At 44.6% G+C, this 13941-nt stretch overlaps 1 protein-coding gene across 2 annotated transcripts in view; it reads right to left on the reverse strand.

Moving 5' to 3' along the window:
- Nucleotides 1–9017: 9017 nt before the first annotated feature.
- LOC118259344 (tetraspanin-15-like) overlaps nt 9018–13941 on the reverse strand; it is a 52272-nt gene continuing 47348 nt past the window's right edge. For both annotated transcript variants that reach the window (XM_035568782.2, XM_035568780.2), the window contains one exon: nt 9018–9527. In XM_035568782.2, the coding sequence (XP_035424675.1) occupies nt 9306–9527 (222 nt within the window). In that variant the 3' untranslated portion in view covers nt 9018–9305. The remainder of the gene's footprint in view (nt 9528–13941) is intronic.

The following is a 13941-nucleotide window of genomic DNA, read 5'->3' on the forward strand; positions in this document are numbered from 1 at the left end:
CATAGTTTAGCCAATTGTCACCTGATCATGACTTTGTGATTTAGCTGCACCTAACTGCCCAAATTCCCACCATGTGCTGAAGACAGGGTCCCTCCTGCTTCCACCTATTGGAGGATTCCCCTATGACTCATTTCAGGGTGTTGGGGCTGTGATGTGTTGTAGCTGCAGGAAATCACAATAGACAAGGGGGAGTTTTTTATTACTATTATTTTTGCTTTTTTGATTGTTTGTTTGTTTTCCCCCATTCTCTCCCAGCTGAAAGAATGAGCTCATCTCTTGATACGCAACGTGTGGTCCTCTCTGGTATGTTGGCAGATCAGTTTGCATAGAGCCACTGAGCCTCCTGGCTGCTCGCTGACCCGAAGAGCTGTATGCTAAACCAACAGCACTGGGGCTTTGCTGTGCCACGAGGGCTGGCAAAAATTCTTGTGATTTATTCACCTGGAGGGCCCATTTATGGCTGGGAAATTGCCATTGGGTTGCAGGTTTTTTCTCCTTCTGGAAACTTGATCTAGCCATGAAATTAATCCTGGAAAGCACCAGATTTTCACTTGGGAGGATATATTGGATAGTGGCATCTTTTTGGAGGATGTGAAAAGGGCAGGGAGCTGACCAGATTTTCACTTGGGAGGATATATTGGATAGTGGCATCTTTTTGGAGGATGTGAAAAGGGCAGGGAGCTGCTGTTTGGGTTTATCCCATTTTGCCACTGTTTTCTCCGAGTTTGCTGCTGGTCTTTTTGGTAAAATCACCTGAGGATGGCCACTTGCTGGAGGCCATGGCTGGCATTTGGGAAGCACAAGAGTAAAACCGCTGCAGAGACACACAAAAACCTCTGAGACACCTCCAAACAGCACCTATTTCTCACAAGACATTGTTCAAAGACGAAAGGCTGAACATAATAGATCCACACCCCTTAAACAATTTTTATGATGGGAAAATACTCACAGATGCTCTGTTCTGATTTACACCCATCAAACCTCTTCTGGCTGCAGTGATTTAAGCCAGAGTGGATCTGAATCAAGCCCACAGCTATAGGATTAGCTCAGCATTAGCACTGGTGATAATAGAGGATAATTATACATACAGAAGAGTTTATATTTCCATGGCTAATTGGACAGGACAGACCAGTTGCACTGATTTATGCCTACAGTGATTTGAGGTTCACAGAGCCCTTCACACCCCAAGTTTGATTAATCAGTGAAGTCTCAGCTACAATGTTTTTACAAACCAAAAATCCCACTCTTGTTTTGGGACTCACTGAGAGGCACAATAAAAAGATGAAATGTCGTCCCATGGGGGAAGGGGGATCATGGTGCTGCCCGCAGTTTGCAGTAGGGCTTGGCAGCAGTACCATGCAGCTTCCTTTGCAAACCCTGCTTATCACTACAGCACATTAACCATCTGTTGTCATGGTCCTTCTGAATCCATGACAGCCTTTTCATGGCTCAGCATGGTCCTCCCCCCCAAAAAAAGAAACTGGGGTGCACATCCTATGGGATTAAATGCTCTGCTCCCATTCATTTCAATAAATCAGGTGCCCCCAGGTCTGGGAGACTTTTCTCCTAAGTAGTGTTTGTGCTGCTTCCTTGGTGCTGGGGTGTAGTAGATGGTGATACAGATCCCCCCTGTTCTATCTTTGAGGTGAACTTTGCCCCAGCATTGGAGCTCGGTGCCCCCAGGATCATCCTGGCTATCCAGCCAGCATCACGAGCACTTGAACCAGCCCTGTGCTGGCTCTCATGTTGCTTTTGCCAAGGAGAAGCAAAGCTGAAAATAAATGGAGGCTTTCCTCCCCCTCCCGCTCCCTCTACCGTGGCTGTGAAGGAGAAATAACACGCGGCACTGGCTCCTACCTGGAATTGTTTCCATTTTTTCCCCCATTTCTTCCCGGCGAAACAAACCTTCACTGCACGGCACAAAACCCCCCAAACTTCCTCCTTTATCCACTCAAGCTTGTTAAACTCCCAGGCTTAAGGAGCAGATTATAGAGAATATAAAGCACTTTCCTCTCCCTTCAGCTCTTATGACGGGAAGTTACCAAATCAAGCGAGATGCGTTCAGGAGAGGTGAGCACTTGGGGGCATGTGTGGCAGCGGGATGGAGCAAGAAAGGGGAGGGAGGAGAGATGGGAGAATGGAAATCCAAGGACAGATTTGGGTTTGTTTTGAGGAGGTGTTTTTTTTTTCCCCCATCTTGTGTGATGTGGGAAAACAACCTGCAGCATTTCCTCTGAGCTCGGGCAGTTTTGGGGGGGTGGGGTGGAGCGGGGTGGGGGTGGGGGGCTGGGGGGTGGTGGTGATGAAATGCCCAAATAAGGCACACCGGCAGCTCTTCTAGGGAAAAGCAGGGCTGCTGAAGAGGTAAACTTTTCTGGGGTGTTTCTCCTCCATAAAATGACTTTGCCCTGCAAATCAACCCACTGTGTTATATCCCGGTGGCACTTACTGAATGCTGAAAGGAGGGAATGTGGTCCTGCTGGTGAAGCCACAGCGGGCCACCACCTAAGCTGTGAGCAAAGCCCACTGCAAACAAAAAGTTTGACCCCATGAAAAAAATTGGAATAACTTTTCCCTCTCTATGGAAAAGCAAAGCCAAGACCCTGCCTGCACAGCTGAGCCATGACTGCAGTGTGGTAGATTTGACATAAAACCAAACACATTTCTATAGGGTGGTGGAAAAAAAAAATCAAGAGATCAACAGCTGTTTTGCTGTGCAAAATATTAATCTTTGCTAAGGAGACCTAATGAGACTGGGTAAAGCCCTAGGCAATAGCCTACTGGGAACAAGGTGTGACGCCTGAGATGTGCCTGCACCTCCAAGACCTCACTGTACCACTCCATTGACAACCTCTTTTTAGCCTACCCATCACATAAGCAGCCCCAAATGCTGTTTCACACACTGTGCACAGCTCTCAGAGACATCCATAGAGAAAAATAAGCCTGGAAAGCATCAGAAAAAGCAATGCTGAAAGCAAAAGCCATACAGGCAATGTGGCTGTGTGCAGGGGCTGATTTAACCCCAGTTTAAATCAAATTGTGCTGCAAAACCCCTTCTGCTTTTTTTGGGAAACCCGAGGGCAACTCACTGGTTCTGCTGGCATTGTCATTGCCACTCTCGTAGCAGCCATGGCCACCGTCATCAGTGTCGGAGCGCTCCTGCTGCTCATAGTGCCGCTCACTCTCGCTCGCTCTGTCCTGGCTGGAGGCAGATCGCCGCCGGCGCCGTTTCCTTCGGTAGCCCCGGGGCACTGGCACCCCAATGTAGATGGAGTGATAATCTGGGGTGAGGGGAGAAGCTTTAGAGAGCAGATCTGAGCATTTCTAACTTTCAAAGAAAAGCCAGGGAGATATATGCCTTCTTCCCACCAGGGTCAAAAGACCTTGTTTCACCCACAGGAGCTTTTTTCATGTTGTGCAGCCCTGAATGCCAGGAGCTCTGATGCATTGATGTCTAAAAGACCCTGCTGGCATATAACAGGATATTGTGCTGCCACTTTGGGGATCCTCATTTTTTCACTCACCTTCTTCATCATCGTATCTCCTCCTTGAGCTGCTGAGACCCCTCTCACTCAGCCCATCCTCATCCTCTAGCATGGTCCTGTTGCTTGCTGAGAGCTGAATGATGGGGTCAAAGGCAGAGAAAAGAGAGAGGTGATTTTAAGGGGTGCTGGGCTGGGGAAAAGACTCTTTGCTCACCTGCTGGGTGTTCCCCACTATGGGAAACCCTTGTGTGTGTCCCCAGCTAACGCAGAGACCTTCCTGGGAGAATGAGAACATGCTGGGGACTCTCCACCACCTCCTGCAGTGCACTCATCTCGCCTTGCCCACCTGTAGCAGCTGGCTCAGCCTTGCCTCACTCTGTGCCATCACTCCACCTCTGCTCTCCCCACAGTTCAGAAAATTTGGATAAATTTTACCAGGGCGATGTCTCCTGCTGCTTGTAGGAAGGCTCAAGTGGTTATTAGACAGATTTGCCAGTATGATTATGGAGACTCACTCAGGTAACAGAACTGTTGCGATGGGGCTGTGTGCTGGGAGTACACACCCATTTAATTTTGGGGGAGACCTGCACAGCTAATAGGGGTTTTGCAGAAGTAGAGTTTGTTTTTTCCTCTTGTTCTAAGTGCAGCCTGATTTTTCACTGCTCACATCCCCATTTCCAGGTGTCTTCCCCATGTGAGTTTATTTGGATTTTGCCACAGTCACTAATTAATCTCCTGATTATCTGACCTCCAGTGATTGCCTTTCACACTTGACTTGGATGGGAGAATGGTTACTATTAATGGCAGCCCGGTCGATGCCTCCCAAAGTCACTTTGAAAGCAGAGAGCCAGTCCTTCTGCATCCCTTGTTTCAACTGCTTGCATCCATGGCAATATCATATCATTATCCATCTACTGTAAAGAAGAAGAATCTCAGTTCAAGCCAAGTTAGAAATAAAAAGCAAACACGGTGTGCACCTGAACAGCTGGAAGAGTCCACAACTGGCCAGGTCTGTTCTGCTTGGGTTGCTAAATTATTGACCCATTTTCCCTCAAGGCAGAGACCATCCTGAGACCAATCTGAGCTCTAGCCTAGACCCAGTTGCTATCTGAAGACATCTCTTGATCTAACAGATTTGGGATTTTTGGCTCAACAGTTCTTGTTCAGATGTAGGAAGCAATTTATTTTATGGGCGAACACCTCTAGATGGACAACCATGCTGCAAACCTGTCTACTTTAAGGGATAACACACATCAGTGGTGACCCTTGGCTTCCTGGGTTATTCCTCGGAATATTCTGCTAATTCTGGGGTTCAGGAGGCTGCTGATGGAAAAAAAAAACAGCATAACACCTACCCAGCTGCAGGCATAAATAATTTTGCTCTAAAATTGACCTGGCACCTTCTAGCAGATGACGTGTCATGAACCCAACAAAAGATTTCCCCAAGGGTATCAATGTTGGCGTAGCTTCCAGGACACTGCAAAAATGGATGGGGATACACAATTCTCCAGTTGGGTTTACATTTGTAAGAGATATGATTTTTCTACAACCCAAGTTAGCCATCAAGAGCTCTACTGCAGAAGAGCTGTAAAAAGTAGCAGAAAAAATAATCAATTTCCTGATAAAAACACACTTTGTTAGATCCACTGATAAATGGAAGGTCCTGATTGATTATGGCTGATGTATTCAAGTCACACCTTGGGATTTTTTCCTCTAATTTTTTACTTAGAAAGTTTTCTTTTTCCCCAAGCTCTTGAATATAAACACAAGCATGACACAGACTAAAACTGTTTGAAAATGTGACTTTAAGTGCAATGAAAATAAAGGTAGAAAAAGAAGAGCACTATAATTTTTGCCAATTAAATCCCACTACCCCTGCCAGCTTTCAATCTCACAAAAGCAAACTTTAGCATTAATAAACTCACCTTTAGCTCCCCAGAAACACTCAGAAATTGGAGGACAGGTCTGTGTGGCTGCGCTCAGTGGAATAAAGTTGTAGGTGCTGGTGGGTGCAGGAGCCCAGACTGCCTTGAGAGAAAACTGCTTTTGCAAACATCGTATCGATGCCTACTGCCAACAGCTCTGTAGCTCCCAGGTTAAAATGTATTTTGGGCAATGCTGATTGACTTTCAGAACAGAAAAGCATCATGGGATGTAAATAGACCTTCAGAGGGGATATGACATTCATGCCAGTTGAAGGCCTAGTCATATGCAGTGATGGTCTCTAGAAATCAAACCATGCACAAATATTGAAGCTTTAAATCCCTAACTTCCATGAACTGTCTCTTCTGTGTTTGTTGCTCTTTTTCCTTCCCTTCCCTTCCCTTCCCTTCCATTTCCTTTCCTTTCCTTTCCTTTCCTTTCCTTTCCTTTCCTTTCCTTTCCTTTCCTTTCCTTTCCTTTCCTTTCCTTTCCTTTCCTTTCCTTTCCTTTCCTTTCCTTTCCTTTCCTTTCCTCTTCTTCTCTTCTCTTCTCTTCTCTTCTCTTCTCTTCTCTTCTCTTCTCTTCTCTTCTCTTCTCTTCTCTTCTCTTCTCTTCTCTTCTCCCTTTTCTTTCCTTTCCTTTTCTTTTCTCTTCTCTTCTCTTCTCTTCTCTTCTCTTCTCTTCTCTTCTCTTCTCTTCTCTTCTCTTCTCTTCTCTTCTCTTTTTTCTTTTCTTTTCTTTTCTTTTCTTTTCTTTTCTTTTCTTTTCTTTTCTTTTCTTTTCTTTTCTTTTCTTTTCTTTTTTCTTTTTCTTTTCTTCTTTTCCTTTCCTTTCTCTTTCCTTTCTCTTTTCTTTTCTCTTTTCTTTTCTCTTTTCTTTTTTCTTCCTCTCCTCTCCTCTCCTCTCCTCTCCTCTCCTCTCCTCTCCTCTCCTCTCCTCTCCTCTCCTCTCCTCTCCTCTCCTCTCCTCTCCTCTCCTCTCCTCTCCCTTTTTTTTCTTTTCTTTTTTTCATCTTTCCTTCCTCCCTCCCTCCCTCCCTCCCTTCCTTCCACCTGTCCTTCCTTCCATCCGTCCTTCCATCCTTCTTCATCAGTTTTGCCTAGATCACTAGGGACTTGGAAGAGGAATTGCTTTTACTGTTTTGCCCTGTGCAATATTACATAATGGTCGATCTCAAAGAACAGGAGAAAATTATTCAGGAAGGTGCAGAGAAGTACCACCAAGAGTGAAAAAGCTCCTAAAATGAATGGGAATGGAAAGGACCTGACCAAGGACCATCAAATACAGTTCATCAAATACAGTTTACCTTTTTCTTTCCTTTTTTTTTTTTTTAAATAAGTATTCCACATCAAATTATTTTGCAATTTACATGTTTTGCCTTTAACACACTGAACATCTGTAAATTTGAGTTTGTGAGAACCAGCCTCCTGGTCAGACAGGTGTATGAACATTCTCCCTTGCCTGCCCACATTTCCTGAGCTGTCTGCTGGCACAATCTGAAGTCTCAGCAGAAGTAAAGCAAAGGAAAGCCTGTTTGACGCTACCATTTTTTTCTCAGCCTTTGTTTTACTAAAACTGCTCTTCCATGGTTAGCAGGGTCAGGTCTGGAGGAAAGTGCTAAAAGCAGCAGCAATTTCAAGATGCAAACTTTAGGGTGAATTACAGCGGGTGGTGGGGGATGGGAATACTATTGGCATCACCTTTTATTGTATCACCCCAAGTTATGAGGTCTATTTTGTAAGTGATGGCCTTTGCTCCTAAAAAGGGCGTTGATGACTGACTTTTAGCATTTCATGCTGCTGCTTAAATCTACCTTCCCAGTATTCCAGGCATTTGCAGACTGACTCCGTGGGAATAGTGCAGCTGGATGCCAAGCCAATGCATGAACTGCTTTCCCCTGCATCTCCCATCACCCACTGCCTGCCAAAAAACATACCTTGTTAGTCCAAGCAGGAAAACCTGCTTGAGTCTGACTTGTTAAATGCTGGAGTCCAGCCTTATCATACTCTGCCCACACAGGAAAATAGTATAAAGATGACAGCAGCTACTTGTCCTGTAACAAAGAAAAGGGAAAAATAAGAGAAACAAACCTTCTTCCTCCAAATATTACATGGAAATCAGACCCAAGGAGCAGACTGAATTTATCAGCTTGTATATATTAACGTTTTACTAAATACCTCCCAGAGAGAGGAGGAAGGAAGGAAAACAAAATCTGCCAAGCTAGCAAGATGCCTGATGAAGGCAGCCACCCTTAAATGATCATGATCACCCAGTTTTCCTGGGCTGGAGGTTTTGACCTTCTCACTTGCAAAAAATCACACAATTTTGGTCACATTGTTTTAAAACTAATCAACCCCACTACTGGTTCACAGCTCCATTGTCAACATAATGTATGGAAATAAACAGTGAAAAAAGTGCTTTTTTCACAGGCTTGTGCTGGGGGAGTGCTTCTTAAAAGGTTAAAGAAAAAAGCATCAAAACTGTCAGAAGAGGGAGACAGAGCCCAGCAGTCGAAATGTGGCACACTGCCTCGGGTACTTGGGCACCAAATCAAAGAAGACAGCTTCTAGCTTCCTAAGTGTCCGTATTTAATAAAAAGGATAAATAAACCCAGCCTTTCTTTGCTTAGCGGTGCTGCAGACATTGCCATTTTTAAGAAAAGAATTTTTCTTTGCATTTTGGTTTTGCAATGACTTCCCCCACTTGACAGTTGCAGCTACTACTGCTGCCCTGGGTGCTCATAGGAATTGGACATGTTCTGAGAGAAAATAGGTCTCGGATAGCCCATCCTCTGCATTTGCTGAGCTGCACATTTGACTTCGGGCTGCTGGGGGAAGCTTTGCCATTCATCAGCCTGATGGTAGGTTATTGCTGAGCCTGCCCTGGGGGAGCTCTGCAAAGGCTTTTACTGTTTTTTGTTGTTGTTGTTTGTTTTTTTTTTTTTTGATAAAAACACATATTTTTGCAATTCATCTGCCTGAGGCTTCCCTCCATGAGCTTGTTTCCCAGCATGCCTCACTTACCTATTCCAGGGTTGGATGCAACACACACCATCTCTTTAATTCTTATATCCTGAGCAATGCAGATGGGAATTGCTGCCTTGATCACCATGTTACTGTGCTAAAAAGTAAATGTTACAAAATAGAAAATTCCCCTTCTTACTCAATCTTAAGAGGTTGCTGTCTAGAAGAAATGAGTTATCATCATCTCCAGAGGCAACACCTTGCTGCAATAAAGCTGCCTTCAGTATAAAAATTGCTCACCTCTCTTTTTCCTTGCCTGGGGATAAAAGCTTCAGACACCAGGGTTCTCCCCCTGTGCAAGCCCTGCTCAAACAGAAAGTGTGCAGCTTGCTCTAGCAGGCACAAGCTGTGCCTCCCAGGGTATTTTAATCCTTTGGAAAAGCCTTTAGGAAGGATTCCCCAGAGTAAACTTCTCCGCTTCCTTTAGCTATGTCTTTCTGGGGCCTCGGCACATTCAGGAATCTACTATAAAGCCTCTATTATTTAGGATATTGGGCTAAATATAAATATAAAGATACCTCAAAAGTGCTTCTTCCCTCACCAACAACCGGACCAATGTGCACCAAGTATAAATGACTTTGCAAAATAGAACAGAAGTCACATTTATTGTGTAAAAAGAAAATAAAGAAATGTACAAATGCTTCAAAATGCCAAAGTAGTAAAAGGACCCTTGTAAGCTCACGCGTCCACACAGTGCATTGCATTTTTATAACCTTCCAATGTTACTTTACAGTTTCCCCCAAGGTATTTCCTGAACCTGAGAAAATAAATCACATTATTTCCGCATTCTACATCAGCTGCCTCTCTAAGAGCTTTGCTCCAAGCTTTGTTTTCCACCACTGCTTTCCGTCTTCTGCCTTCTCACTCTGCTGTGTCAGACGGTGCCTTCTTCCTCCTTATCTTCTTCCTCCATGACATTGATGGGAATATAGCCCCCTTCCTTGGGCAAGCACCAGCACCAGCCTGCACCGCTCAGATCCACTGCCCCAAAGCTGAAATCATGTATCTCCAACATCTTGAAGTCCACGGTGTCCAGCTTGGAATACATCTCATTGAGCTTTTGCCAATACAGCCAAGCCATCACAAGGCCGACCACCTGCAAAATGCATGTGTTAAAGCCACTATGGGCATGCAAACCATTTCTGAAGGTCTTCCCATGCAAGAGGAGCTGTCACTCAAATTTTCAAACCTGGGCACGAGATGGGAGAGAACAAGATGCAGTAACATGAGCTGACAAAGCAGTGGACACATTGCTAAACTTGTTAACAGCTGTGTCCACCTCGTGAATTTGCACATTGGCCCTGACAGTGGAACATGTTGGATGTTGTTGCAAGCATTGCAAAGAGAGTGGCACAGGTCCAGGTTCTTGCTAAAATTAAGATATTGCTGTGAGCACAGTGCCACTTGGGTTATTTCCCAATAAACCAAGCTGGCTGTCAGGGAAAAAAAAAAAATCTGATCTTGGGTTTGGGCTTAGATTTGATTTTTAGATCTTGAGGAAGGAAAAGAGAAGCATTTCAAAAAGCACAAGATTTCAAGTCCATTGCTTTGATTTTGCCTGACGTTTCCTTTGCAGTGATATTGTGTGGTGGCTATGAACAAAATGCCAGTGAGAGAATGGATTGGATGATAAGCAGTCACAACACATTATTTGCAGAACAGACACTGATGAGGGGAATGGTGACAATCAGCATGTTCAGCACAAGGTGCCTATTTTGCACTACCCCTTTATCTATCTTAATTTCAGCAAATGGCACTTTCCTTAGAAATAAGGTTTATTCCCTATAGGGAAGATGCTCTGCGATATTGCAGCGGTCAATATCCAGGATACAAACAGTGCAGTTTTACACATGATGTTTTCAATGAACCAGGCTGGGATGGATAAAGACAACATTGTCTTGAGCCCTGGGGCTTTTCTGTTCATTTTTGAGGCTAATAGAATGAGCGCTAACAATGTTTTCTACATAGCAAAGAGTAAATAAATAAGCAAACTGCACTTGTACCATTCATCAACTGGCATCTCCTGCTGTATTGCAAGACATTGCTTTTGGAGCTGAAAAATATTATCAATCATTTACTGGGTCCTAATTGACCAGTTAAATAGTCTGGAGAGTGGGAACATTAAGAGAAAGATAAATGGGGTTAGCAGCAAAAGGTTGTAATGCATCTTAAATTAGGGATCATTTTATCCCAAAATGAAAAGGTAAACATGTTTGCCAAGAGGAAGCAACCTCCACAGGGGAAAAAGCAAATCACCTAAGTGTCACCTGGTGACCTGAAAGCAAACAGGCAAACATGAACAGCATCGGCATTCATTAATTTGCCTTTCCGAGATGGAGAAATAACCCTGCCATCTCCACTAGCAGCTTGCACCTTGCACAGAAGAAACCTCAAAACCACTCAATATTTGTTTTTCCTTCCCAAATTCACCTGCAGGTCGATCCCAAGGGGACCCCTCCACCCCCAGGACTGACAGTTCTTTGTTCAATGAGAAATGGGGAAAACTATGTCCATTCAGATGCTCTCCCAAGAGGGAAAGGCCTCCCTGCCCTAAGTTTGAGCTTGCCCAATTCCCACTTTCCTAATTGCACTAATCCTCAAAGAACATCCTGCTTGTTTTACGTTCCACCTAATTATTGCAAGCAAAAGGTATGTTTATTCCCTTGATAACAGGATTAATCACTGAAATAACAGATAGGGTGAAGGAGGCTGATGTGTGGTTATGGCTAGCAGGGCTTTCTCTGATTGCAGGAGTTGCAGAAGTACTGGATTAATGCCATTAGGGTTCTTTGCTGGGAAATAAGACTGCAGAGAGTGAAAGAAAATTTGAACTCTGGAACTCCTTTTCTTGTCCAAATGGCCTGAAATCAGGTTATCTCACAGCCCTGGTAACTTCTGTTTATGTAGCTGTGTAGCTCCCTGCTGCCCTTGAAATATTCACTGCTGTGATGCATTCTATATGTCTATTTCAGCAGGCAACTTCCTCCCAAATACTCAAAGAAATGACTTCAGCCTGTGTAGAGAGATAATATTCATTCCTAATAACATGCACAGGACCAGAACGGTGCTGTGCAACCTTGTGGTTGCCCATGATCCAGCTTTCTTGTGGAGAAGCAAAAATAACAAAATATGACTTTGTCATGGAAACACCAGCAAGGGTGCTGCTTTCCTAACGCATATATGTCCTCCTCTTCAGTCCCTCAGAGCTGCAGAAACCTCTAGGCAGGGGTGCAGGAGGCCACGGCAAGGCTGCATGATGCTTGGAGACAGCTTCATCTATCCAGTAACTTGAGGGAGAGCCCAGAGCAACTGCTCCAACATGAGTTTGGAAAATAAGCTTGTGCTAATTCATATTCAACAGCAGATCTTTTAAGGATTTAAAAAGTTTTAAAATAATATGCAAATTTATGTCTAGCTTTAGCATTATCTACTTCCATTAGCATGCTATCACTGGACAGATTAAAAATGCACTGCTGTGCTGTGAAAGGACCAAAAAAACTGAACCCTTTGACATGACAAATTTTAAGACTAGGGTGTCATTTTTCCTCCATGAACCAAACAGTAATTCAGAAAAAGATTAGTGTTTACGGTAAGTTTAATGCAAATGGATCCTGTTCTGCAAAACCAGCTAGATTCAGGGACATACTGCTGGAAACATCTCTCCTCCTCCTCTCCTCCTGACGGCAAAGTGACGTTCCAGGTACCATGGGACACAGCATCCTAGTGAAACTGAGGATTTCTTTAAATGAATAAAAATACCCCAAGTCCTCAGTCAGCAGCCTGTATCCCCTAGCCTTTGCTCTCTGCTGAGTTATGAACCAAATTCCATTCCAGCCCAGCTCTAAATATCCTCTTTCACTTAATGAAAATAGAAAAAGCTGTCAGGAATATAGATGCATTCAATATCCCTGGCATCAAGGGCACCATGTTTTCCAGAAGTAAAGAGACTTCTAACGTGAGAGCTGATTTTATTTCATTGCAATATGAAGGAAGGCTTTATTACAGAGGAGCATTTGACCAAAAGGTATGAAGCATCAGGCAAAAAAATAAAAAAATTAAAAGCTGCTCTTCTCCTTGCCTTCCTCCACCTTGTAATGATAACTGCGACTGAACAAGAACAGAACTGCTTGGAAGTTACTGCTTATGGATCACTTAATGTAATAAAATTACACGTTCTTTCTGGTTGGCATTCAGCAAAGTACAGAAACCACTACTGCCTGGGAAGGTCTCTATTCTGCCACTTTTTGAGCTTTTTGCAGGGGGATTCAGATGCACAGGCTCTGCATGGCGTACAATTTCATCAAGTGGGTGCTCTTACAGATACAGCTGTTTGCATGAAATAAATCCAAAGAACTTTGAGGGAATCAATAAGGCATGCAGACCCACTAGGCAGTTGTGATATGATAGAAAAATATCATTTTGCAGTGATTACAATACATTGCAATTTGCATTGATAATGATATTTATGCTTTCATAGAATTATAGAATCATAGAATATCCTGAGTTGGAAGGGACCCACAAGGATCATCGAGTCCAACTCCTGGCACCACACAGGTCTACCCAAAATTCAGACAATATGACTAAGAGCACAATCCAAACACTTCATAAACTCCGACAGGCTTGGTGCCGTAACTAAGTCCCTGGGGAGCCTGTTCCAGTGTGTGACAACCCTCTCAGTGAAGAACCTCTTCCTGATGTCCAGCCTGAACCTCCCCTGTCGCAGCCTGACACCATTCCTGCAGGTCCTATTGCTGGTCACTAAAGAGAATAGATCTGCGCCTGCCCCTCCACTCCCCCTCGTGAGGAAGTTGTAGACTGCGACGTCTTCCCTCAGCCTCCTCTTTTCTGGGCTGAACAGGCCAAGTGACCTCAACTGCTCCTTGTATGTCTTCCCCTCTAGGCCCTTCACCATCTTCATCGCCCTCCTCTGGACACTCTCCAATAGTTTCACATCGTTTTTGTACTGTGCTGCCCAGAACTGCACACAGTACTCGAGGTGAGGCCGCACCAGCGCAGAGTAGAGCGGGACAATCACTTCCCTCGACCGACTAGCAGTGACGTGCTTGATGCACCCCAGGATACAGTTGGCCCTCCTGGCTGCCGGGGCACACTGCTGGCTCATATTCAACTTGCCGTCAACCACAACCTCCAGATCCCTCTCCAGGGGGCTGCTCTCCAGCGTCTCGTACCCCAGTCTGTACATATAGCCAGGGCTGCCCTGTCCCAGGTGCAGGACCCGGCACTTGCTCTTGTTAAACTTCCTGCGGCTGGTGATTGCCCAGCTCTCCCATCTGTCCAGATCTCTCTGGAAGGCCCTTCCACCCACAATAGAGTCAACAACTCCTCCCAGTTTAGTATCATCAGCAAATTTACTCAAAACACCTTCTAGTCCTACATCCACATCATTTATAGAAACACTGAAGAGGACTGGCCCTAAAATGGAGCCTTGGGGGACCCCACTGGTGACCAGCCGCCAGCCTGATGCAGACCCATTTACCACAACCCTTTGA

Source organism: Cygnus atratus, chromosome 27, assembly GCF_013377495.2.
Source record: "Cygnus atratus isolate AKBS03 ecotype Queensland, Australia chromosome 27, CAtr_DNAZoo_HiC_assembly, whole genome shotgun sequence".
NCBI lineage: Eukaryota > Metazoa > Chordata > Aves > Anseriformes > Anatidae > Cygnus > Cygnus atratus.